This window comes from Mixophyes fleayi, chromosome 5 (assembly GCF_038048845.1).
Source record: "Mixophyes fleayi isolate aMixFle1 chromosome 5, aMixFle1.hap1, whole genome shotgun sequence".
Lineage (NCBI taxonomy): Eukaryota > Metazoa > Chordata > Amphibia > Anura > Limnodynastidae > Mixophyes > Mixophyes fleayi.
In genome coordinates, this window is record NC_134406.1 from 228,142,470 (window position 1) to 228,169,552 (window position 27,083).

Genomic DNA, 27,083 nt, shown 5'->3' on the forward strand with positions numbered 1-27,083 from the left:
GAACGGTGTGGGTATAATTCCATTTCACGTTGCCGATAGCTGCAAAGCTGATTTTTCATCACTACAAGTAAATTAAATGTCAGATAATGTATCTGCATTATGTATTAAAAAATCAGGTTGTAAAATTCTGTACTAAATTCTATACTAAATTCTATACTAAATATCAATAATAATATTAACAATAGTATAAAATACTCAATCAGTTCTCAATATTAATCAAACAATCAAAAAATGTTCTTTTGAGTATATTTCACATACTCTTTTTAGATTGGTCCAGTTTATGTATATGACTTCTCAGGACTGCCATAAGAAATCTATTCTTACCAGTGTATAACCAGTGCTCAATCCAAAGGACAACATATAAAGCAGATCTCAATCTGGTGGCTAGTATTTAAAACAGACCTCTAATCTGGTGGCTAGTTTGTGGCAAGACATCCAATCAGGCAGTTAGCGTAAGGCAGGAATTCCAATCTGGTGGCCAGGAGTCTGCCTAGCCATTCTGCTGTTTGAAATGGCAACTGAAATGGTGCTCTTCTGTTTCCTTAATCAATCTACCATAAACATTTGTATATGATTCATGTAGACTTGTCTGGCACTAAGCAAATTAGCGCACTGCAAGCTCTAATCTAGTGCTCTAGTATCCATGAATATAAGCAAGTGGCAGTCTAAGATCCAAGCGAGTGCCCCCAAGGTTTATACCGTCAGGCCCCCTGACTGCAGCCCTATGACAGTTTACCTACACACTAGCTGGAAAAAAATCTCTTTTCTTTTTTTATGTTCTGAGAACCTTTTGTCTTTTCTTTCTCTTGTATGAGTGGAACTTGACTAGTGTGAAGCAAATCAGAATTTGGAACATGCACAGTACTAATGTGCAAACAATCCAAATATTAGAGCCTTTGTTTCGAAATAAACTGTTAGATACTTTTTGAAAGCAGACAAGCAGAATGGGCTCCAGGAAGCATAGTTGTAGCTAACCCTTCCATTCCAACACACTTTCACCTCTTTACCATAAAAGAAATAATGTTTCCTAAACTGGTGACTGTCCATGTTTATACAACTGCTATTCCCAACCAATGAACTGGGATTTGGTCTAACTTTAAATAGGAGTGTTTGAGGCAGATTGGGGGCTCGCTTTGGGCTAATTTGGGAGTGGTGGCTGGATTGCGTCTTAATTTGTGTTTTTTTCTGTAAAATAAACATAATCTTTACTGCATGAGTGTTTCTGTGAGCAATGGAAAATGGTATTATTTTACCAAATGTTCCAGTTGTTACAGTCAATAATGTGTGAATTCCAGTGTTTGACTTTCTTAGAAGCTTCCCTTGTAAGTAGTGTCATTACTTTACCATGTTTTTATTTGCAGTGGTTATTAAGGTATTTTTTCCATAAACTGTGTCAGGAGAGGCACAAAGGCATCACATTTAGAATGCTGACCAATTTATTTTTGCCACCAATTTTCAGGTGGTGTAAATAAAACTGTCTGCTTTGTGCAGCTCAAAAAACACTGGAGATTTTTGCGACTTTGGAACAGACTCTAAGGCCGGGTACACACTACAGGTTTTTCACCCGATCATCAGGTCAATCACACGATAAACGACCGTTCGGCCCAATATTGCATTAGTGTGTACGCTCCAACGATGAACGATTATCATACTGAAGCTCATAGTATCATTTGATTTGATTTGATTTTATAAACGAACTAAAAATCTCGTTCAACGATGGAACGGGCAAATTCTGAAGTGTGTCTGCACTCACAACCAGCAGTGTAGGCAGATCTCCATAGAGTTACAGAGTCATGAACTTTTCAGCCAATGGTTATGACAGATGAAGAGCACAGATCTGACGGTAAATCTTGTAAAACGTGTATAGTGTGTACATGTGAATCGACATGCCTAACGGGACTTTCAGTCGTTGGTACAATCGCTAATGATATCGCATCTGAGAAATTTTCTGTAGTGTGTACCAAGTCTTAATGTGTGCAATCTCCACCCCTTGAAATTCAGTACCATATATCATTCAGCAAAACAAAATCTAATTTTTACCTTCATGCACAGAATCTGGTGCATTATTGCGATTTCTTGCATTCTGCAGGGAAAGTAACAACTTGTTTTTCCCTTTTTTTCCTTATTTATAAATTAACCCAATGAGCTCATCAGATATAAAATTGAACATAGTGCCATTGCATCCAAAGCTTATTATAAGTGGCACCAGAGAAATACATCTTATGCTAATTCAAGTTTTAAAATTGATAATTTCAAGTATCCAGACATAGAATGTGGCAGTTGGCAGGATGGAGTCACTTAGGTATGAGAAATACCAACCATCTTCAACATGCTGTCAGACTGATTTACCAAGTATTTTTTACCCACGGTGAATAAAAGTAAATGAATGCCTCATACAAATACATTATGGTTAAACAGTATATGTCACATCTGATTTTGCGTATAAGACTTATAATACCCCCCCCCCCCCCCCTATAACTGGGCAACCGGCCCTTTGCTGTCATTTTTTCTGATTGCATATATCATTGTGGAGTTTGTATGTTCTCCTCATGTTTGCATTGGTTTCCACTTGATATCTGGATTCCTCCCACAATCCAAAGACATACTGATATGTTAATTGGCTTCTGATTAAAACTTAAACCCATTGTCTGTGTATCTGTCCATGTGGTATGGAACATAGACTGTACGCCTTACTGGGACAAGGATGTGAATGACTAAATCTCCTCTGTACATGTACATATATATATATATATATATATATATATATATATATATATATATATATATATATATATATAAGCAGTTGATAAACTGTTAATAAATGCTCAAGCAACAGAATCAGGGTTTATAAGATACAACGCATATCAACAATCTGAACTATACAGATTAATTGTTGTTCCCTTCTATATTACACTTGTAATAAAAACCATATAGAACTTAGAAATTTGTGTGATTGAATTGTAACAAAACTTTCCAATGTGGCTTGGAAATACAGTAAAAATCACTATTACAGATGCAATACACCTATGGCAGCCATGCATGGTATATACAGTAGATGGCAGCAGAGAGCCTTCATCCGGCCTAAAGCAATCAAAAGTCAAACGTAAAAGAGAAGAAAGGAAGGAGAGGTCTGAACACTGGATATCTGCGCTTTTTCTTGGTCCGTCTTTGGGATTTTTGGTCGTAATTTGGGATCACTGCACACGGTTTGGGATTTGGAAGCTAGATTGCAGCTTTGCTCGTGTGGTGCTGTTGAATGAAGCATTGGAGATACTACATTGGGATCTATAGTGCTGCCGAGCTGCTCTTGCAGGTGCTGAATCTCACAGCAGCCCTAAGAAAGTGCAGCTACGCCTTAGGAGCTGTCCAGCGTCACTCCAGAGTCTGTCTGCCTCACTCCGCTGGACACTACAGTGTGAGTGTTATCACACCATGGGCTGTTGTACAGGACGCTGTACACTCATCTTTATCTGCACTTTACAGATGGTGAGTATTATCCAAGCACTTTACACAACCTCGCTGGTAAAAGCTGATGGGTGAACTTGCAATCACATATCTCTATCCTAGTGTCTGTCGCTTTGTCTGGTAAAATGGCTCTAAATGATAAGAGCACTGATAAAGACCGAACTCGCTGGGCTGCTGCATTGTACTCATGTACTCATTCTATTTACAATTAATGTGGTTTATTTATGATGACAGTCGTTGTGCTGATGTGCGATGTATTAATCTGCTCACAAAAGTGGTAGTAGGTACCAGTAGGTGGTTTGACACTTCCATAAACGCCCATGTGACTAAGCAGGGAGTTATCACTGTAACCACTGTCTCAAAATCGTGTAATCACTTGAATGTATTCTTCAGTGCTCTCTTCTGTAAGTGCAGTGTGAATATTTAATACCGTTAAATATAGTTAAAATCAATACACTGCCTTACCTATCTGTACCTGGTCTTGACTATAATGCACCCTCCATAACAGGTCTGTGCAGTCCCCCTGTCTATTAGGGCTGTGTTAAAAGATGTGTCTTCCTTCGTGGTATAACACATTCACATGTTCATTCTCTTTTGTTTGTCTGGTGGTGAAGGATGCAGGTGTCTGGGAAAGAGCTGTCACTTTGGTGATAGTATTGTATCATTTTCTCTATGTCGACCAACTAGTTTGCATAAACCTGACAAAAGAGAGATGTAATTTTGTTCTGCTGCTGTTCACAGTTACATTGTTTGTAGGCTGCACTGGAATACTGGAATAGTCCTGAAACTGCTGCACTATTGTGTTATTGGTCCTTTAACTAAAAGGGAAGAGTATGTGGGGTGGATTTTCTCTTCTCTCTTTTTATTTAGTGCCAATGTTTTTAGAGGTTGACTTATATAGTTAACAGACATGGTTTTGTGGCATAGTACAAGGTCCACACTATTAATGACAACTCTGCGTCACCTGTCTTCCAACCATGTGTTGAATGGAGAATATGAATGTAAACAACAGATTATCTCTATAAATAATATTATGCATTATATATAACAATATTTCAATTGTTGCTGCCCTCTATTTTTCTACACATAGAGAAATATAAATATATCTATATATATTTATAAATATATATATATATATATATATATATATATATATATATATATACATATTAGACATGTCATATGATTGTTATCCGACCCCTGCAGATTGTAATTTCTCAAGACAAAGACAGGAACTGCCAATACCTCTGGCTACTGGTTATTGTATTTGACTTTATATTTAATCACTGTTAACAACCAAGCGTGAATTATTTTATATAAATGATACATGGTCCCATTTCTCAAATAAATACTTATTAATCCTAACAATTTTTGACCATGTTTATTACAGTAGGTGAGATGGTCAACCCAGAATGAAAATCACCCATGTTTCCAACAACATAAAGCACTTTGTTGTAATCTTAATAAATAATCTCACAGTGGCTTTAGGAAGGAGAGATATTCTTGACCATCTTAACACAAATTCTCTTAGAACTCTGTACTTATAAATCCCACAAAAGTTTTAAACTTAATGGTTAACACTTTATACTGTAGCTCAGACTTACTGCATTGAACTATAAAGCAAGGTCATGAGATTTTAGAGGCAAACTGTAGATTTATATTCTTTTATTTCAGGTCATTTGAGTTCTTTCTGGAAAGTACTTATTGCTAAATCACATCCGCTCTTTCTGGTATCAGTAAAAAAAAATTATTCTACTTTCCTTCCATAGCAAGACTTGTCTTACATTAAGTGGTGTAAAGAATAGAGGGATAATGTACAGAAACATGTACAGTGTGGAATCTGAATACTTGTTATTTTACTTGCTTCACCATTTATTGTATATGTAAATTCGAACTTTTTTTTTCAGTCATTTTCTAACGCTCATACATTGAATTCTTGCGCCCAATGTGCCTAAATATGTGCATATTATTTAGTATACACTGATAGCTTGGACCACGTTTCATTACGCAAATCTCTTGTATAAAAGTGCTCGCGATATGTGATCTTCTGCTATTATAGCCAAAAAGTTCCCTAGTGTTTCCCGATCTCCTCATAATACAAAAATGATGATAATTTATGTATATATTCCTATAAATAATAATTGTATAAATGGTTAATTGTAATGTAATCTCTTATACTTAGTGTGTACTATTGTCATGACTCCAGTGTTGATTAGGAAACTTGTACTTTATAAGTAATAATGCTCCCAGTATAGTAAAATATTACTGGTAATAGTAGTTATCTTGAATGTCTGTGACATGTATAATCATTATCATCAACATTTATTTATATTGTGCAAATTCCGTAGCCCTTTGCAATTACAAGCTCGCAAGCTTACAATCTATAAAGTACTTGGCCTGCACATTGTGCATTTTTATTTTCCTGGAAATCCTTGGTAATTTGTAATAACCTTATAATTGATAATAGGTAGTGTATTATCCAATAGCGGTCAGATCTATGTCCAGTTTGATCTCACACCTGGTGAGAACGGCGCACACTAATATTAACAAGCCAGTGCTATACAGTAAGTGTATGCTGGCATATGCTGATCTTGAAATATGTAATCGAGGAGCCAATTTGTAAGGTGATGGTGATGACTGTTGCATCTTTTTTCGGGATGCACCTATATATTAAAGGTAAGGTTGTAAGTATCTTATGATGCGTACAGTTCAAAATATAGTTGTGGAAGCACAAGTGTGCAGACACATCTTTGCTCATACACAAACAGGGCATCTTAACCTTCAACTCTAAATCAGGCTCATAGCATGTCGCTATTATATAAACAGCCGGCAGCTCTAGTGTCAGAACAACCACATACTGTCTCCTGCATCGCTCGTCCCTCTCCCAAGCTAAGTGGTGTGTTTGCCAATCACAAGCCTGCTTGCACTAACATCTGTAGGGGCTAAACACAGGATTTGTAGAAGGGGGTTTCCACACCACGCCGCCAGTGGGCATGACAAGCATGCATGGGGGCGTAGCTATAATATTAAGCAGTGTTTGGCTGCTCTCCGACTCTTCCTATCCCCATAATATACAATGGCAATGCTGCGTGCACTACTGTTAGGTGCACGCAGCTCTCCCTTTTCAAGCAGAGCCATACGAAGCGGGGGCAGGGTCTAGACACCTCAATTATACAGTGCCCCATGCTTGGAGGGGGGTTTCCAGGCACTAGGACACCCCCCCTCCTCTGGTTTGTCTATGATCTGATTAAATGAAAGTCACAGAAAATTCTAGTGCGCAGATCAGGCTGGAGGAAACTCAGGTCAGGATCTTTTTTCTTTTCCACTGTAGGTGGATCCAGCAGTGGAATCTATGGCGGGTGGGTAGTCAGCGCATAGTGGAATTTGTGATATTGACGATGGTGGGGGGGGGGGGGTGTACTTTGTTTTGGAGACATGATGATGTGGGAAATTGTACTGTTTTCAGGATTTGACGGTGTGGAGATGAACACTTTAAATGTATTTTTCAGAAACTACAGTTCCCATGCATTTTGAAAATTGTAAATAAATAGTAGAAGCGGAGGACACATCATAGGGAATACAGATATGCACATACAGATATACACATACAGATATAGGACCTCATTTAGAGTCGGACGCAAAGTCCGTTTAAAAAGTGTAGGAGTGGGAGTGTGCCGCAGCTTGGTAGGGTATTACGAGTGGCAAGCAACCTTATTCCTGCCACACAGTTTTAACTCTGTTTTAACGTGTGTTGCGTCTGCGCCTCACTGCAACTAGGATGTATTTACATGGTCACGCCTTCACAATTCCCCTTTCCTCCCATTCTCTCATAGTGAGACGCAAGCTGTCGCAAGTGTTAATTGCATCCAAGATGCAGGCAGATGTGGTACTTTCTGCACATGCGTGATAGTGGTTTTTTTGTTGGATGCGCCTAAAACGGACTTTGTATCCGACTCTAAGGGGCATATTTAACAATTGACGGTATTGCACTATCGTGCACTTACCGTGTAATTAGGTAATGGAAGTCTCAAATTGATATTTATGAAAGCTCCATCGGACTGTTCAATCTCGAAAACCATTAATTTTCTCTGCACTTCGTTTTTCCTAGCAGTCACCATACAACAGTATGGTGACTGCTCGGGGCCGGCATTTAACAAGTTCCGAAAAAATAAATTTTTCGGAAACTTGTAATGTAAATGTACGCCAGCAGCTGAAGCTGGCGTACTTCATCGGAACTGTTACAGAATCCTTTCTTCCTCGGTATGTCCAGCTCTGCTACGGAGAGAAGAGCTGGACAGCGCATGTGCAGGGAGTGATCTTGTGATCCCTCCCTGTCATCTGATCTCATTTCAGACTACAGATGCAGAAACACTAGTCTCGTGTCTGTGCACAGCCTGGAGGTCTCTAGACTGCACATGCGCAGTTGCATCTACAAATGAAAAAAAAAAGAGGAGGAGGAGATGGGAATACAGCGCGTCCGAAGAGGGGGGTAAGTATGATTTTTTTTTTCACAGAAACAGCAGATTATCGGGACTGCTGTTTCTGTGCTCCGGTTTTGATAAATTTGAGAAATGAATCAATACTTATCTGTCCGATAAGGATTGATAACCATTTCTCTATTTCAACGATAAATGATAAATGTGCCCCTAAATGAGGTCCATACTGTATTAGTATTATGACGGCAGTATAATTGGTAAACCGCCCCAATAAACAAAATGTCTAGCTACCCCACTGCCACAATGGTGCACTTTGCGACTGTTTTCATATCTGTGTTCAGAATATATAGATAAGTTTTATTTGTTTTTTTGATGAACAGTAACAACAATCACGGATTATCACCCAACCTGGGCGCATCATATATGTGTGATCATTCTTTAAACCATAATTTTTTTAATTGTTTATTGTTATTTTCTACATTTAGCCATCAATTAATCTATTGCTTTAGGTATGCAAATGAACCATAGCAAATCAGTTAAACTTTTACTTTATGCAGTAGACCCCTATTCTTATGTCTTAGGATTGACATTACTTTGCTGATAATATCAGCATCACATTTTCTCACAAACTAAACTAAGTAATGTTTTGATTCATTTCCCAAAATTAAACCAATATGTTTTATCCAGTTTTGATAATTACTCCTTTTAAAAATGAGCTAAATCCCACACAAATGTAGAGGAGGGTCAGCTATACTCTTTGCCTTTCTTGAATGTGAGAACTCAGAAAAGAATGTAAATGTTGCTCACTGTTCTTAACCATATTGCTGTGAAAGTATATCTACCCTTTTGGCAGCGGTTTATGTACAGTTGCCTAACTCCTTTAATTGTTAACATATCGCACCTATACCAAATGCAAAATCAGAGAGATGAGCATATTTAGTATAGCATTTTCTATGCACACAGCATGTTCCATTATAGTAGTACTGCAGATAGAAATCATCATAAGAGCTCAGAGCCAACCAAAGCTAATGTAGTAGAACTAATGTAAGGCATCCAATACAGGCATTTATTAGTTTCACATATATTTCTAGATGAAGTTTTAAAGTATTTTCAGTTTTTGGGTTTAGTTCCACTTTAAGGTACTGTAATTAACCTAAAAATAAACCATTTTAAAACTCTACTAAAATGGACAATCCATCCACTAAATGGGTGTCTGGATCTCTCAGGCTATATCCACACAGAGGTTCTATTTTGGGCAATGTCGAAGCATTGGAACGTGAAGGAGCGTGCAGAATGATACAAACATCATTTTCACACTTCTGTCTGCTCCAAAGCTCATACAATCACCAGAAAATGTGTCCGTGTGGACGTAGCCTTAAATGATGCCACTCTGAGGGAATAATATTGTAAAATATTGTGTAATACTTAACCCGTTTCTCTTCGTAATATTTGATGATTCTCCTGGAGATTTTCCATTCAACCAGATAAAATATAGTAAAATCTTTGCCGGTTTGTGAGAATATTTAACATTTTACATTGTGAAAGGATTATTTATATTATTACTTTTTACTACTTTATTATTTCACTAGCGTTATAGCCACATTTTAATTTGGTCACCAGTAGGTCAATGTGATCATCACTGAGATGTTGCAGACATGCACAACGAATATTGTTACCTTTAGCCAAATGAAAGTCCACAGGTGACCAGGACATATTACAGCACAGTGGGCTGTTAATTCCCCCCCCTCACTCACAGCACTGTCACCATCTGTTTCCTGGAATGTGCTAGGACAACAATAACATAAAATTATGACTAAATGCAAAGCAGAACAAGGAATACAGAGTCCAAATGCATATAAGTATAATACATACACATGCATTTGGCATGCACAAATACGTTTCTTAGCAAGTGGCATAAGTCAATGCAGATGTCTGCTAGCACTTCACTGGCCAATGGCCCTTTAAACGTTTGTGTCTAGGTCAGATCCAACATTTTTGCTGTTATGGTAAAAAAGATTTGTTTTTATTTTGTTTGATATATAAATTATTTGAGATTATTTTGTTATACGTAACAGCAAAAATGTCAGCTATACCAATGACAAAACATCACATAATTAGTGAACTCTATCTATTCATTGTTCAGGCAACTTATTTATGATAGTAATAAAAATAATACTACTACCAATAATAATTATTATTATGTTATTATGTTTTTTTGTGTTTTATTTTATTTAAATTTAAAAAAATATTTAAAATGAATAAACAGGGTCACCGATATGACCTGATGTTTACTCAGGCTTTAAAACAGTTATAGGAACTTATTCCAACTTGTCATGTTAATTTGGGTTCATTGGGAGGTCAAATGATGGGAAAATAAGTACTATAAGTGTTTAGGCGGAAAAAGGCACTGCCCTGAGGCAACTGGGGGACCTGGGAGTCCTAAACATATTATAGATTTTACTACTATATATCTGTTCTTCCTGGATCAGAAATATCAGCTCCTCTTAGTAAAAATAAATATAAGGTCTAACTTTACCAGTGGCAGCTAATTTTGGTTCCACAACCCTTATGTGCTGCACTGCATTCTATAGGACAAGAAGCTGTAATTGGTGTCATGTATTTTGCTATACATTGGGCCATACAACTATATTATGCCAACCTTTGCAGTTGTTTACATCCCTATTTAAAGCATACTTGCCAACTCTCCCTGGATGTCAGGGAGACTCCCTGAAATAGGGGTGATCTCCCTCACTCACTCCCTGAAGAGTCTGGCATTCTCCCTGATGCTGAGCCAGTACAAGACGTGGTTGGCTTCCCCATCTGTGGCATGATGACACAGTTCAGAAATTGTGTCCTATGTCCATTTATTGATGCCTATAGAGGTGGCCATTTTCATGGAGACCAAGATTTAATCAAAGATTGACAGGTAAGACAACATGACTTAAATGTAATGGAGACAGAAATGTAAAAGACACTTCAGTCTCTAGAGATTCATTAGCTGCTTTTCTTTAACACATAGTTGCCTACTCTCCCGGAATGTCTGGGAGATTCCCGCATTTATGGGAGACCTCCCGGGCTCCCCGGAGAGCAGGGCAACCTCCCGGTTCTCGCCCCGCCAAAGATAAGCGGTGGGGTGCGGGGTTAATGACGCAAATATCGTGTCATATTAGCCCCACCCCATGTTGTAATTGGCCAAAATTGTGACAATCGTTTAGGGGGCAGGGCCAAAATGATGTCATTGGTCAAGCCCCGCACGCCCACTTCTCCCAGGATCTCCCTGATGCCAACGAGGAAAAGTTGGCAAGCATGATTTAAAGTCAAATGTTTTAATGCATCTGTAAGTGAATAGAACATTTGACATAAGCTCTGAAGAGTGCAATATGTGAATATGTCATATGGAGATGTTTGAACGCCCTTCGGGATGATCTGCTACTGATTATTAAAGATGTTAGTAAGGTGTTTACCTTTTTAGTCCTTTAGTTGGAGTCAGGGGCAGAACACATCATCACAGGGACCCAAAGCGATTGTTGGGAGAGGGCCAGAGAGGCTAGGAGGATGGACTGGTATTGCCGGGCTCCCAACATCTCAGGGCCCTTCAGCGGACGCACCCACTGCAGTGGAAGTAGTTCCAGCACTGGACAGACAATGGGATATCTCAGCAAGACAGTGATTCAAAACATGCCTCAAAATAAGTGAAGAAGTCACAGAATATAAAAATGATGGTTTAGAAATGGTTCTGTATTCTCAAACATACAGTACATGAAAGGAGACCTATAATGACTCCAGCCCTATGTTTTATATTTCCTCTTTGTATTTGTGTATTTATGGAAATATTAATGCGTAAATGTATAAAAGTATTTTTATTAGGGGACTTTACCTAGTTTCTATGATAGTTCATGCAGTCAGCATCCAGACCTCATTATTCAGTATAGTTTCCATTGTTTATTTTCTCTTCCCCAAAATAGTTTTGTTTCTTACCAGAACTCCTGTCAATCTTATTTAATTGTGATAATGTTCTCATAATGCAATATATTTTGATCAGGGCCTATTGGTAAGATTGATGTGGGAGAAAACTGAAAACATGATAGGTAGCCTCCAAAGAGGTAACATACAAAACATCCTTGGTTTGCTCACTACCTGCCTAGAGGGATAACATAAACCAATGTCTAGCATATCCCTTACCTCTGTTTTAGGCACAATTAAGCAAAGAACAGTTTTGAGTTTATAGGTAAACAGGATCTTTCTAAGCTGGTTGAGTTTTGCAAGGAATAGGAATAGAGGAAAACATCCCAAAAGCATAAATTGGGAACTCATCGCTGGCTGCAGAAAATGTTTGGTAGCTGTCTTTTCTACTAAAGGAGATGATACCATGTATTGACTGAAAGGCTGTACAGCATTTGGGGCAGAGTCAAATCCCTGCATTGTTCTTTAGAACAACACGGGCTGCACTTACAGAGCTGCGAGCAAAAATCAGTATTGAAATTACCGCATTAACGGTAATAGTGCGCGGCGCGCAGGAAATTGAATCTGTTCCTTTATGTGCTTTATTCACTGCATTCACTGCATTATATTAAATCTCTGAAAGCAATAAATATATAGAAATGATGCATATGTTGGATTTGTACCATGACAGCTTCTGTTCACTTAGAGATTCATCATAATAAGCAATATGACCAGTAATGCCTAAACATTTGCATATGATTGTACTTAAAGTGAGTCAGAATGAAACCTTCATTTGTAAATATACATCCGGGAGTGATCAATGGGTTAATGATCTCTCGTTTAAGTAAAACATCCTATAATAGATTATAAATATGATAATCATAATCATATGCAGCATTCATGTTGACCATACCGCCCAACTGTTACAATTTAGACTGGACAGTCCCAATTCGAGGATCAGGACTTTTGCAACAATTCCAGGATAGTTGGGAGATGTGTCCCGCTAATGGGTGCCCCTTTACTGAAATGGTGTTTTTAAGGGAGCGGGAGGGGGCTGGGTAGAGATGCTTGTGCTCGGTTCTCAGAGAACCAAGCCTACCCGAACTTTGCAGATCCGAGTACCGAGCTGAGCTGGCTCGGTACTTTCGCATGCCCTCGGAAGTGAAAACGAGGCAAAATGTCATAGTTGCATTGTCGAGTTTTGGATTCTATAAGACACAGAAGGGGTAGCACGGTTCTTGGCAGTCTCTAGTGCAGTCGGGCAGTGTCATATCTAAAACAGAAAGAGGAGGGGTGGCAGTTTTCTTAAAAGTCTTCAGTGATATTCTGTGCTCACACAGAAACAGGAGAGGTCCCAGTGTTGTTGCCAGTCTGCAGTCTAAGTGCCATTGCTCCATTGCTAATTGTCATTGCTGAAATAGAAATAATAGTGCTGTCAGTGCTCTTCAAAATCTGCAGTCACATTGTACTGTGTTATCAAAATGGATTCACAGCAGTACACAGAAGACCAGGAGCACCAAGCAGCTGCTGGCACCAGTCATGATGATAGTAATCCCTCTATGTCATCTGTTAAAGCCTATGTTAAAGTGTATAGTGTTTTTAAGTCAGGGAAACAAAAATTTAAAAAAACACCTTCCACCTTGGTAAAGAATAAAAGACCTGTAATATAGGCAAAGTTAATTGCAGAAAAAAATAAAATTACCAATATGCCATTCTATATACACAGTGGCAAGGAAATAATCAGGCCTTAGCTTTTCACTATGAATGCTAGTTCTGCAACAGTCACTGAGGTATCTTCTTGTAAGGTCAGTCATGACCAAGCAAGACCTTGTCATTCTGACTCATAAAGTGGTGCCCAAATACTTTTACGTGTAAAAGCCGAGCTGGAAGAAAACAGTAAGGCATAAGAAGAAAATGTATGTTCAGATTCAGAAATGACACAAATCCCTGAGGAGAGTCTATCCACGAGTGCTATGTGTAATCGTGACCATTCTGATAGTGTACCCATAAAGAAGCCTCCTTTCAGCATTTCTGCAGATGTGTGGATGAGCAGCCCAAGTGTAGCCGGTGATACACAAATTTAAGATGCCACTTTGGAATTGCAACAGGATGAGATGGATATTTTTGTAGCTGACGACGGTGCTAATGAGGATGAGGTTGTTTGTGTAAGTCCTGCACCAGTGGAAGCAGTTCTTGCACGTGATAAGAAGAAGGCCATTGTCATGCCTGGGCATAAGACCAAAAAATCCACCTCTTTATGTGTGGAATTATTTTTACCCTAATCCTGCCAACAGTTGTCTAGCCAGTTTTAGCGTTTGTAAAGCCACAGTCAGTAGAGGTAGGGACTTTAACCATCTTGGATCCTCATCCATTTTACGCCATTTGAAGTGAGTTCATGGCAAGCTGTTGGGAACATCTGAAACTTTATGCTAAAAAAATAATAACAAGCAGTCCATCATCAGCTAGGTTCCTTCTCTCAGCTAGATCCCGGTACCTGCAATCTACACCCACAACACCTTCCTCATCAATATCCTCACTAGCGATCAGAGTTAGTCCTGCATCCAAGTTGCTATGGCTAGATGATTCCTCCACTATCCAGGATTCATCAGAAGAATTCTTGAGGGATAGTCCCACTGCTGCTGCTGCTCGGGGTGGATCTTCATCCCGGAAGCAGACCAAGAAGAAGACTACTAGTAGTTTACAACAATTGACTGTTAAACATTCCTTTGCAAGAGGAAGCAAGTAAGAAAGCTGTCATCCAGTCGCAAAGCAGACTACAGACGTCATAGCGACTATGCTAGAATTAGATCTGTGACCAATATCCACTATTAATGCAGCTGTTTTGAGACAGTTAATTTAGGTCTTGTGTCTTGTGGATAAAATTCCATCACAACACCATGTTACTAGAAAAGCTATTCCTCATCTCTACCAGAAGGTTTGTAAAAAATGTAATTATTGGGCTACAAAATGCCATTCTACCCACTGTACACTTAACCACAGATATGTGGGCAAGCGGAACTGGGCAAACTAAAGATTGGTGGTGCAGAGCTTTTTAAAAATGACCTGCAGGAGATGCTGTCTGTGGCCTGTAAAATATCTGGACATTTCCGGTATTCGGCAACAGCATGTAGGAGATTGCAGCAACTACAAGAGCAATTTAATTTACCCTGCCACAAACTGAAGCAAGAGGTGGTAACAATGTGGAATTTCACCCTATATATGCTTCTGAGAATGGAGGAACAGCGAAAATCCATCCATGCTTACTCCACAAGCCAAAAAGGAGGTTGATGTATTTACTCAAGCGCAGTGGAGAATACTTTCCGTGTTGTGCAAGGTGCTGAATCCATTCGAAGTAGTCATCTGTGAAGTGAGTTCAGACACTAGCTTGAGCCAAGTTATTCCTTTAATTAGACTTTTGGAAAAGCAGCTTGAGAAACTGAAGGAGGAGATGAAATAAAGCAATTTCACTATGTCAGACTTGTAGATCAAGTACTTTATTCGCTTCGCCAGGATTTTTTCAAAATCTTGAAATTGGATCACTACATTTTGGCGATTGTGCTTTATGCTAGGTTTAAGAGCTATGTCTTCTCTTTGTTTCCAACTGACCCAGATCTCAATAAATGCAAGGAGCTACTGGTGAGCAAGATGACAGCTCAAGTGTTACATGACAGGATGGCGTCTCCTCCTTCAGTTTCTCAGTCAACTGCTGCTAGGAAAAAAATAGGGATGATGCAGATGACTCAACAGAACATTTTGACATCTGGTCTGGTCTAAAAGAATTGACCAAAAAATACGACACCTCTGTCGTAACTCCACCTGATCCTACTATCAACACCCAAAGGATGGTAGAGGATTATTTTAGCGACAACATAGAAATAGACACATCAGACAGTCCTTTTACATACTGGGAGGAAAAAAGGGAAATTTGGAGACCCATGTACCAACTCACTTTGTTCTACCTAAGCTGCCCACCCTCCAGTGTGTAGAGTTTTCAGCACAGCCGGGAACCTTGTTAGTAATTGGCGTACGAGGCTACTTCCTCAAAATGTGGAAAAGATGATGTTCATAAAAATTAACTAGAATTTCCATGAGGAAGGCCTTTCCTGCCAATTACATCAAAGTACAGAGACTTCTGTAATGGTGGATTCCAGTGGTGATGAATTAATAATGTGTGAGGATGATGTACACACTGATAGGGGTGAGGATGAGGCGGATGACAACAACATCTTGCCACAGTAGAGTTCATTAACAGCACTGTTAGCTTAGGTGCCTTAAGGTCATTGTTAGCTTGTTTTGTGGGGGCCCAAACAAGCCAAGCACACCAGCCACAACAGTGGCACTCCTTGTCGCTGAAGTGCTTGGTTTGTTAAAGTGTGCATGTTCTATTTAAGATCCAACATAAAGGTGAGTGGGAGGGCCAAAGGACATTCCCATCTTGCACCACTTTTGCTTTCAGCTATTGCTGTGTGCCAATGTTACCTAGATGTTTTAGTAATAAAGAACAACGTTGCTTGCAGAAGTAATGTAAGCATGAATGTCTAAATAGACGTGTATATGTATTACTCAAACCTTCCACTTTGCTGCTGTATCATCAATATTGCATAAAGTGTTTGTAATCTGCACTATATGTCAAAGGTTCCCAGCTATTTTTTAATTTTTTGGCATTGGGCCGATTCTAAGCTCAGTGATGACCTTGCTTTTTGCTGTGAATGTCAATGACTCTTTTTAGTGCATTGTCTGGAACAAGATCTGATATACTTATGTCAGAGTGATTCAGCCAATTTTTGGACACTTGGCGGATTTACCCTTCTGAAGTCTGTTTTCAATCATCCTTTCAATTGCTTCTCTCTCATACGTGTGACCACATACTTTGTTTTTCACTGGGTTCACCATCTCCAACTGTGTTATAGGAGTGCTCTGGGTGACGGCGATCTCCTCATTTTCCTCTTCCAAAGCTTTGTCCGCAGGGGCCGGTGACACACCCATTTGTTTTTTCAGGTCTCTTAGCTGTTTTTTAAACTGGACATATTTATCGTCCAGCCTCAGGGCCTCCTCTGTATTATTCTTCTGAAGCGCAGTGTATCTCTCCTGTACAAGCTCTATTAAATTCAGGATCTCATCCAGTGGGTCACATTTTAACATTTTAACTTAAGTGTGGTCTCCTCAACTGCGTCTATATATTGGTTTAAATCTCTGTTCAATGCAGCTTATTCCAAGATGATGGATTCCATGCTGCCCACATGTTCCGTGTCACAGTCTGTCTGAAACAGATGTAATGCCAGATCAGTTGTAATATCCATTCCCATGTCTACATAAGTTTGACAGTTGTTCAGGGATGAGAGGGAGGTATTCACAGAGGAGAAGGTGATTAAAGATGCAGCACGAGCAGACATGGTTTAATAATGTAGAGTTCATTGACAGCACTGTTGGGCTTAAGGCAGCTAAGCCCATTGGTAGCTTGTTTTGTGGGGACCCAAACAAACCAAGAACTTCAGCCACATAAGTGGTACTCCTTGTCGCTGGAGTGCTTGGTTTGTTAAACTGTACATATCCTTTTCAATATCTTACAATAGGGTGGGTGTGAGGGCTCACGGACAACTCCTTCTTTCACCATTTTTCTTTTCTGCCACTGCTGTGTGGCAATGTTTTCTAGATGTGCTATGAACTGCCGTGTGTTTGTGTCATTGCTCTGTCGCTTAGAATCCAGCCAGGTCGCTGCAGTCTTTGTCCGAAAGTGGATAAAAATAATATTGTGACCTGTGAGTTGGTCAAAATTGATTGCAAATGACTGGAAATTAGTGTTACTGAGGTTAATAATAATGTAGAAACAAAAAAAGAGCAAAATGATATGCTTTTAGCATATTTTAGCTATTTTTCTAAAAAAATACAGATACAAAACCAAAACACGCGAGAGTGGTTTTGCCAAAGCCAAAACCAAAACAAGAACTTAACCCAGATCCAAAGCCAAAACCAGAACACAGGGGTGAGTGAACATCTCTAGTGCCGGGGCATGCCACTGGGGATGTGACACTCTCATGTGACCTGACCACGTCTCCTTGCCGTCTGAATGCAGTTCCAAGTTTGGAAATCTGAAAGTTGGGAGATATGTGTTACTGATGAAGTAACAAAGGAGGTCATTTATGAAGTACACCGCAAAACACAATGGTTGTGCACAAATGCCCCTTGATGGTGCACCACTGTTTAAACATGCACACCCACCCAATATATGCTCTCAGGGGACACCTCAGAAATCTAATAAAGGACATTTGCACAAAACTAATCACGCTGATTGTCCAGTTAGTAAATGACCTGTTATGTGAATTCTTCTTGTCTGTGTACCTCTATCAGAACGAAGCACATGATTTCCGAAGAGCCAGATACGCAGAGTAAATGCCTTGGTTTTGCCCCAGTGCACCTGGATAGTCTGCCTAGTGCACATCATGGTAAATGACTACTCTGCTCTCAGGAGACGCTTCTGCAATTTAGAAGTGCGCTTAGTATGGAAAGGCACAATAAGGCACATTGTGCAAAAGTGTTAATGTCACATCAATGTCCAACTTTACAAGTATCACTTTAGCACCACCTCTTTCATTAAATAAAACGGCTCTGATTTTCTCCTAATATACTAATTCAGTTAGCCTTAATTAGCTCAAATTAATCATCACAATGAGGGGATTGTCTTAATTACGTGTGTGTGTGTGCGTGCGCCAGTGTGTGCGCAGCGTGGTGGCTTAGTGGTTAGCACTTCTGCCTCACAGCACTGGGGTCATAAGTTTGATTCCCGACCATGACCTTATCTGTGTGTTCAATGTTCTGTACATGTGTGTATACAGGTGAAATAAGCATATTAAAATGATTCACGGAATATAGAGTCTGTTTGGATGAAGCCAGTGGGATCATTTTCAGTGTTCCTATAAAGGAATGTGCTGTGACTGGGTATGGTAATGGAACAGAAACAGAAATGCTTATCCATTCATGTGGAGATGAGCATCTGGCTGCTGGTATGGCCAAATAAAATCCAAATGAGCTTGTTAACGATGCATACAAATCATTTAAATAAAGATGTTCTGTTTTACTGGCATGGCCCAGGTGTAAAATATTTTATACCGTAGAGTTAATATATTGCATGGATACATTCTGCCTAAAATTGCAGCATATTATATACAGTATAATCTTTATTATATGGCAATGACTAAGTGCACTCCTACAAGTCTTGCTCTGTGCTTTCAGGGTTTTGTTTGTTTGGCTTTATTATTTGTAAATCTCAGTTGCTGCATTTATGACTCTGAAATTTAAATTGTTTTGGTTGGGCTGTTGCTGAGCTGTATTCTACATGATTTTTAGACATTGGACTACATTTCCCATGATCCTGAATGTGTGTTACTACTAAACTGTTCTAAAGCTTTATTCTCTCCCTACTTCCTAAAGTACCACTTGACTGTAACTGTGTTAAAATTTCCCTGCATGAAACATCCAGGAACTTAATTTGTGTTCATTGCACACTAATACACTGCACCTACTTATTGTGTATTAAATTTGTCTGCATTTGCCATTTGAGAAGATTAGTTCAAGGACAGGTGCTTGCATATCCAATTTTATCAATCTCTTTAATGTACAACACTGCAGTGTGGGGGCATTGCTATGTTACCAGCGTATCCATAAATCTGCTTTACCTAAAGGTCACACGGTATAAAGTCCCACCATTGGGCCTCGTATTGAATTCTACAATATGCAAATTTTAATTTATCTCTTTTGCAGTAGGAATAGAAATTAGGGTTCTGCAAGAGTTAGAAGTATAAAAGTATATATTATATAGCTTTGTCTTTATGCTACATTTTCGATCTCCTGCTGGAATCATATGACACATTTCTATGTGTGTTTCTGATGTATTTTTCCTTCCATAATGTGTATCCAATTAATGACTATGCTATCAATAAGTAAAGAAAGTCATAACAAATATAAACCCTTTATAGTAAAAAGATCATTTTTTTCCCCCTCCCATCACACGACTTGTTGATTTACAGTATGAGGAAACATCTCCACCACTTTGCAATGAAGGATGCTAAGCACCTGTTAGAATAAATATTGTAATATTCATTTCATCCGTCAAGTGCTACTGTTTGCATATATTTATTGATATTGAACCAGAGGTGCAGAGGGGAGGCAGGTACAAAGTACCTGGGCCTTAGGCTCTCCTGGGGACCCGTCGGTGGAGTTTAGGTGGGGATAGAATGGGCTCTGGACCCATTTATGGCCACAGCAGAACCACACAGGTTGCGTGTGCAGCATCTGTTTTAGCTTGTGGGGGGGCATCGCGGTCACTCCCCTAGGTTGCACGCGCAGTGCTGGGTTTTGCAGAGGCCGGGCGTGTAGCCTAAGAGGGAATGAGAAGTCTCTTAGTGGCCCTGCATAGAACCCTACATTGACATATCCCCCATAAACCCAAATATCAGATATATATATTTTTAGGACATGTATAGATAAGGTGCCTTAAACACTTCTTAATACATGAAGCTCAAACACTTCACAAAGTAGTAAAACAGTATTATAAAGGATAGATAATACACTTATGGACAGGGCTGCCATCAGAAACTGTGGGGCCCAGTACTAATTAATCTGGCAATGCCCCCCGCCTTCCTCTTCGCATGCCCCGCTGTCCATCATCATAGTAAATGGCCCGCTTCCTTATCACTGTACATGCCTCCCCCGCCCTCCCTCATCACAATAAGTGCTCAGCTACCCCCCTCATCACAGTAAATGCCTCCCTTCCTTATCACTGTACATGCATCCCCCACCCTTCCTCATCACAATAAGTGCTCCGCTACCCCCCTCATCACAGTAAATGCTCCGCCACCCCGATCAAAGTAAATGCTCCGGTCACCCCCTCATCACAGGAGATATCCACCCTCATCACAATAGATGCTCTGCTCCCCCCCTCCTCTATCACAATAAATGCTCCGTTGCCTCCTCCCCTATCACAAGAAATGCTCTGCTCCCCCCTCCCCTATCACAATAAATGCTCCGCTCACCCCTCCACTCTCTCAATAAATGCTCCGCTCCGCTCCCCTCACCAAATCATAATAAATGTCCAATTCACTTACCTGCTGTTCACATGATGCACATGATAGGGAGCGCAGCTCTCAGCGAGAACATCTCCCAACCTATCAGCGACCAGGAGCCACAGCATCATAGAGTGGGACGGGCGATTACACTAAGGGGCCTGGACAGACCACGGGGCCCGGACAGATGGAGGGGTCTGTCCGGCCCCCTAATCCCCACAGCTGTACCAGCAGTACCCCCTGATGGCGGCCCTGCTTATGAATCTGACACGTCTGCGATCTATTGGAAGATTTCCACCCAAAGCTATACATTAATCTCAAGGAGGGTATTTTGGAAGCCGATGGACTTTGGTGTCCGCACTGAATAGATATGTCATCATGTGCTGTTAATGATATTCTATCACACTATAGCACATTGGTTAGCATTGCTGGCTAACAGTGCTGTGCCCATAGGTTCAATTTTGAGGGCACTATCCAAGTGAAGAATGATAGTGTTCTCCATGTTTACTAGGTCATTTGGCTGAATTAGTTGCTGACCCAAAATGTACTCTTGTGTGTTTGTGTAGTATAGAGTTTAGACTGTAAACCCCAATGGTGTTACCATATAAATAACATATAAAATGATAAGATTTTGCTGTTGTATCTTGTGTTCTTGCCTTGCTGAGCCTGAGCTGCCATATGTATTGCTGTCTATAGGTGAAAGCCACTGACACTAATTGTGTTGGTTAGTTGCTAACAGACTGAGACGTAATCCTTTCTACTGCGCAGTAAGGAAAAACGCATTTATCGATTCCGCATCAAACTTACATCTGACTCTACATGAGCCCTACAAGTGTTTCCCAGTATAACTTTAGGACCACCCCCTTCATTCCGTTGAATATACTGCTGTTTCAAGCTGTCCTGATTTCAGCGGGACAGTCCTGATTTCAGGGCTCTGTCCCGCTGTCACATCCAGGGACATGTTTGTCCCACAGGTGAGAATGTTGGGAGAAGGGAGGTATCTAATAAGGAGCATAACGCAGTAAAGTCCACTGGGTGCGTGATCACACCACGACATGTTGGGAGGTATGATAATATAAACATGATTGAATGCTATTCCCCCTCTTCCTGTCTAGACCAATATTTAGATTTTGATGCTGTAATTGCTCTACGGGTAACATCTTTCTTTATATCTTAGTCCACATAAGTCAGTTTTATACTGCTTTGTTCATGACTGATAGGACTACCTTTAGGAAATTTAGTCGAATAAATATATTTTTATTTCATGTGGTTTACATATGGATATAAAGCTAAATTTGTTAAATAGTTCCTTTGGCTTGAGTCTTCCTCAATTTTTACTCGTGTTCTTAGTTCAGTATTGGTATTTGGCCCACAGCAGCGGCACATGGGCTGGTCTGCTCATTCTCAGAAGAGGCCCCATCTCTGCACTATCAGAGCAGGGGATTAGGCGAGAACAAAAGAAAATCATAGAAAAAATGTTTTACTCTTCGAATTAAGTACTTTTCTATGTTTAAAGATTTTATTGATCAGTTGTAGCGCAAATAGATTTGGGGTAAAATTAAAGTCTGGTAGTATATATTCATATATCTATATAAGTTAACTGTTCTCACAATACAGAGGACAATGATATAACATCCTAGACCAGTGGTTCCCAAACTTTTGCAGTTCGTGGCACCCTTAGAGTCTCCATAATTTTTTCAAAGCACCCTTCCAAAATAATTAATGAGCAGTCCTGTTTTAGAAGTAGTTGGGTCAAAAAAACGTAATAAGTATTTAGGTCAGGACAGAAATACTTATTTAGTTGTATGCAAAAATAATACGCATAGATCCAAGGAAAAAAATAATATTTTTATATATTTTTTTCAATTAGATTTCTGTCAAAGAATAATTGACAACTAACTCACACTGTGACCTCCTTCATCTCCATACACTCTGCCCCCTCTGCATCCAGCCACGCTGCCCCCTCTCACGCTGCCCCCTCTGCCCTCTCTCAGGCTGCCTTCTCTCACTCTGCCCTCTCTCACGCTGCCCCTCTGCCCTCTCACGCTGCCACTCTGCCCTCTCTCACGCTGCCTCCTCTCACTCTGCCCTCTCTCACGCTGCCTCCTCTCACTCTGCCCTCTCTCACTCTGCCCTCTCACGCTGTCCCCTCTGCCCCCTCTCTTTCTGCCACTCTCACTCTGCCACCCTCTCTCACTCTGCCGCCACTCTGCCCCCCTCCCTCTGCCCCCCTCTCTCTGCCCCCTTTCTCTGCCCCCCTCTCTCTGCCACTCTGCCCATTTCTCTATGCCCCTCTCTCACTCTACCGCCACTCTGCCCCCCCCCCCCCCTTGCCACTCTGCCCCCCCCCCCCAAAGTTCCATGGTCAAGTGCAGACTGAGGCAGATATTAAACAGGTTCCCTACTCCTGGGGGCAGATTCAATTAAGAGTGAAGTCCTGTAGGAATGTGGGATTTTTACTTATAGCTGGGCAATTTTTTTAAAATTTTTTTCAAAAAAAGTCTGTATCTACCTTTAACAGGACTTTAGAAGGAGAGCTCGAAATTTTATTACAAGTTGCTTTTATACAGTGCTGTAATGTCTTGTAGCCTGAAACTATGGAAACAAGCTTCAGAGAGATGCTAGGCTCAATTCATTTTTAGATGTGCATTGATTTGAAGCTGGATTACTGAATGAGCTTAGATTGCAAATTTTTTACCATAAAATGACAAACCAAAGCAGCAGTTGTATCAAAGATAAAAGCCAATGTTACATGATATATTTTCTTAGTGCAATGATCTTCAATGGATCCTTATGCCTAATGTGTTTTAAAAGGATTTTATCAGCAGGACACTATTTGTGGCTCTGTAATATGTTCGACTAGGCAGATCAGAAGTTCTGACATCAGACAATGTGCAGTGATTGATCATTGAGTATAGTCAGGGGCCCAGTCCCTGACAAAGCTGGTTGGAACCTTGGGGAACATTAAGTCTGGAGATACAATGATCAGGGGATTTGCTGAACGATATCGCAAAAAATTTTATAAAACTTACATCTTGCAAACTACACAGGGCAGTAGCAAGGCAGTACGGCATTGGGATGACCCCAAAATTTGAAACCAACCTCCCACCCCCATTTGTTAAAAATGCTCTGTTTTTTCTTTCAAACTTGTAACTTTTTTCTTTTTATGGGGAAGAAAGTTTGTTAGATATGGAAAGCAAGAGTGGGAACGAGATATGAGTAAAACATATGAGCCAAGCAATGAAACGTGCAGCACAGTGTTGAGAAGTGATAAACAGACTCTGAAGCACAGCAAACCGAAGGCAGAACAAGCAGCACAAATATACATTGTGCATTGCTAGTATATATATATTAGAAATATTAGGAATGCAGAATATAATCGTTGTATACCATTTCTAACTTCAGTTTGCTGTGCTGCAGTCTTTTTTCACTTTCTAGAATATATTGTATTTCTATTCTCCATTAAAGTCATACTTACCAACATTTTCGATTTAGCTGCCGGGGGTGAGGTGGGCGTGCAGGGGGCGGGGCTCCGAAAATCGTGTCATTTTGGCGGGGTCAAACGCAGCGATTCCGGGTGAATCGCAGCGTTTGAACCGAATTCTGCCCACTTCATTAGGAAGTGGGCAAATCAGGGAGATTTCCACACTCTCCCGGGAGTCCAGGAGACTCACGCGAAATGCGGGAGTCTCCCGGACATTCCGGGAGAGTTGGCAAGTATGATTAAAGTGAGGTTTAACCCAAGCAATGTGTGTCAATGTTTCCGTCAGCTAGTGACTTTATTTACTCCAGCACGGAAAACTGTCCCTAGTTTGGTGAAACACTGACATTCACTGGTAGAAACTTTGTGAATTAAACAACACATTCAATTGATGATCTCACAGTGTGTATATTTACAGTATATATATATATATATATATATATATATATATATATATATATATAAATATACATATATATATTTATACATACACACATACTTGTATGTATATGTACAGTCAACTCCACCCTGCATGGAAATGAGCTAAAATCAATACATGAAAAAAGCACACATGCAATGATTGATATTTTGGGTTTGGGCATAAACAAACTGGTAAGCTGCATAGCTTTTATTTTACCACTGTGTTTTGGAATAAAAAAAACTTTCCTTTAGCAACACATTTTTTTTTTGAAAAAACATATGTTCCAAAAATATTCTCACCCCATTAATAATATTTGGTGAAGCCACCCCTGCTGTGAATAACAGCACTGTGCTGCTATCTGTAATGCTTAATAATGTTGGAAAACACTTGTTGAGGGACCCTATGCAGAATATTTCCACTTCTCTGACATTCTCAGGTCATCGCTTGTAGACTGCCCTCTTCAATACACAACACAGGTTATCAATTGGGTTCAGATCTGGAGACTGAGAGGACTATTACAAAACTTTGAGTTTGTCTTCCACCAACGGCAAAGTTTCAGCCAGCTAGCAGAGGCTCAAATCTCCTGGCATAGAGTGGGATACATTATGTCATTGATTTTTAAAAGAGCCCTTTGACTAATGGCAGCAAAAAAGCCCAGAACGGACCTGCACATAATGTGCAGCCTTCGGCAGCAAGCCCCTACTAGGGGGGGCGATTGCCCAGATCGCTTCCCCCTGGATCCGCCACTGCCTCCGCCATATTTGGTGCATTTCTTTGTATGCAGTCCCTTTTTTTCTCCAAACGTGGCGATGGTGTGCATGGCCAAAAAGTTACCTTTTTGTCACATCTGACCACATCACACTTTTCCATTTATGGTTCCAATGACATTTTACAAAGTTCAGGAGCTGCCTTTTGTGTCTCGCTGCTAGGAAAGGCTTCTTTCGTGGAACTCTTCCAAAAATCTTCTGGTCATGGAGGTGGCGTCTGACAGTTTGTTTTGAAATGTTAAAACCCCAAGATTCAGCTAACTTGTGCAGTTCTGAAACTGTGATCTCTATCTTCATCTTTTCCTCTCTTACCATCCTTCTCACAGTACGTAGGGGCTGTATGCTCGTGCGTCCCCTCCTTGGCAATTTTTCATTTGTTCCATGATTTTTCTGCTTTCTTTATGGCCCTGATTGTGCTAAATGGTCATTTCAACTGACTACTATTTTTTATAACGTTTTCCCAATCTATGCAGATCCACAACCTTCTGTCTGATTTAGTTGCCAGCTCTTTGGTTTTTACAATTGTGTTGACCGTATATAAAACATTTTTGCAGAAACACTTTAGCAAGATTGGTTATGAAACAAACAGATAGTTATAGGGATACTTTCTGCCCAAGCATACCTCCCACCAATGGAGGACTTAAACATATCGGGCAATCTTCTAAAGGGGCATGGCACGTCAACAGTTTTAATCAAGTTATACTACTGATGGCAATTACATTTCTCATTGATTGCTGTGAATTACAGCAAATTCCAACAGTTACTTTCCTATGTGTAGGTTATCTTCAAATTCACATTCTAGAACATTATTGTATTTATGTTTTTGCCTCTTTATATATTCAGTCCTTCTGATATGTAATAGTTTAAATTTTGCTTGTTGTATTTGTATTTGCCAGCAGATCACTTTAAATCAGCTTTGTGTCTTACTTCCCACACAATCCTCATTTCATAAATATGAAACAATTAAACATTGGTGAAGACAGTGGGAAACTACAGAGTACTGCCGAGGAGTGCCATCACACCAGGGTTGCTTTTAAAGACCTACTGGATTACAATATTAGTTGGCTCCTGGATCCAGTGAGTCCAACTGTTAACTATAATTGCTGTTGTCATCTCTGTTCCTCATTTGGTGTTCTCCACTGCCTCGTTGGTAGCAGCAGCTGCCACCACACCTTCTGTGGCCTTGAGAAACAACTGGCCTGGCTCTGTGTATAGCAGTAAACATGATGCCAAACAAATATATAGGGCACACATGTACTCCGAGCTGGCGGATAACGAGAAGAGTGCGCAAGGAGCACACAATCGAAAGCCTTCTCCAGAACCATACCAGGAAGGACTGGTGATGGACAGTCATGGGTGCCAGCATCTACCTGATTATAACAGTGACTATTTAATCTTTTATGCCTTCACTTTCCACCATTTTGGCTCATTCCAGCTGTGCCGCAACACCAGTAGTCCCACAAAAATGTCAGACATCACTGACTGCTTCATTATTGGTGGGTGATATTGCTT

General features: G+C 40.1%; 1 protein-coding gene across 2 annotated transcripts in view; it reads left to right on the forward strand.

Annotated features, from left to right (window-relative positions):
- Window positions 1-3,102: 3,102 nt before the first annotated feature.
- Window positions 3,103-27,083, forward strand: part of NKAIN3 (sodium/potassium transporting ATPase interacting 3) — a 404,420-nt gene continuing 380,439 nt past the window's right edge. For both annotated transcript variants that reach the window (XM_075211372.1, XM_075211373.1), the window contains exon 1: window positions 3,103-3,486. In XM_075211372.1, the coding sequence (XP_075067473.1) occupies window positions 3,433-3,486 (54 nt within the window). In that variant the 5' untranslated portion in view covers window positions 3,103-3,432. The remainder of the gene's footprint in view (window positions 3,487-27,083) is intronic.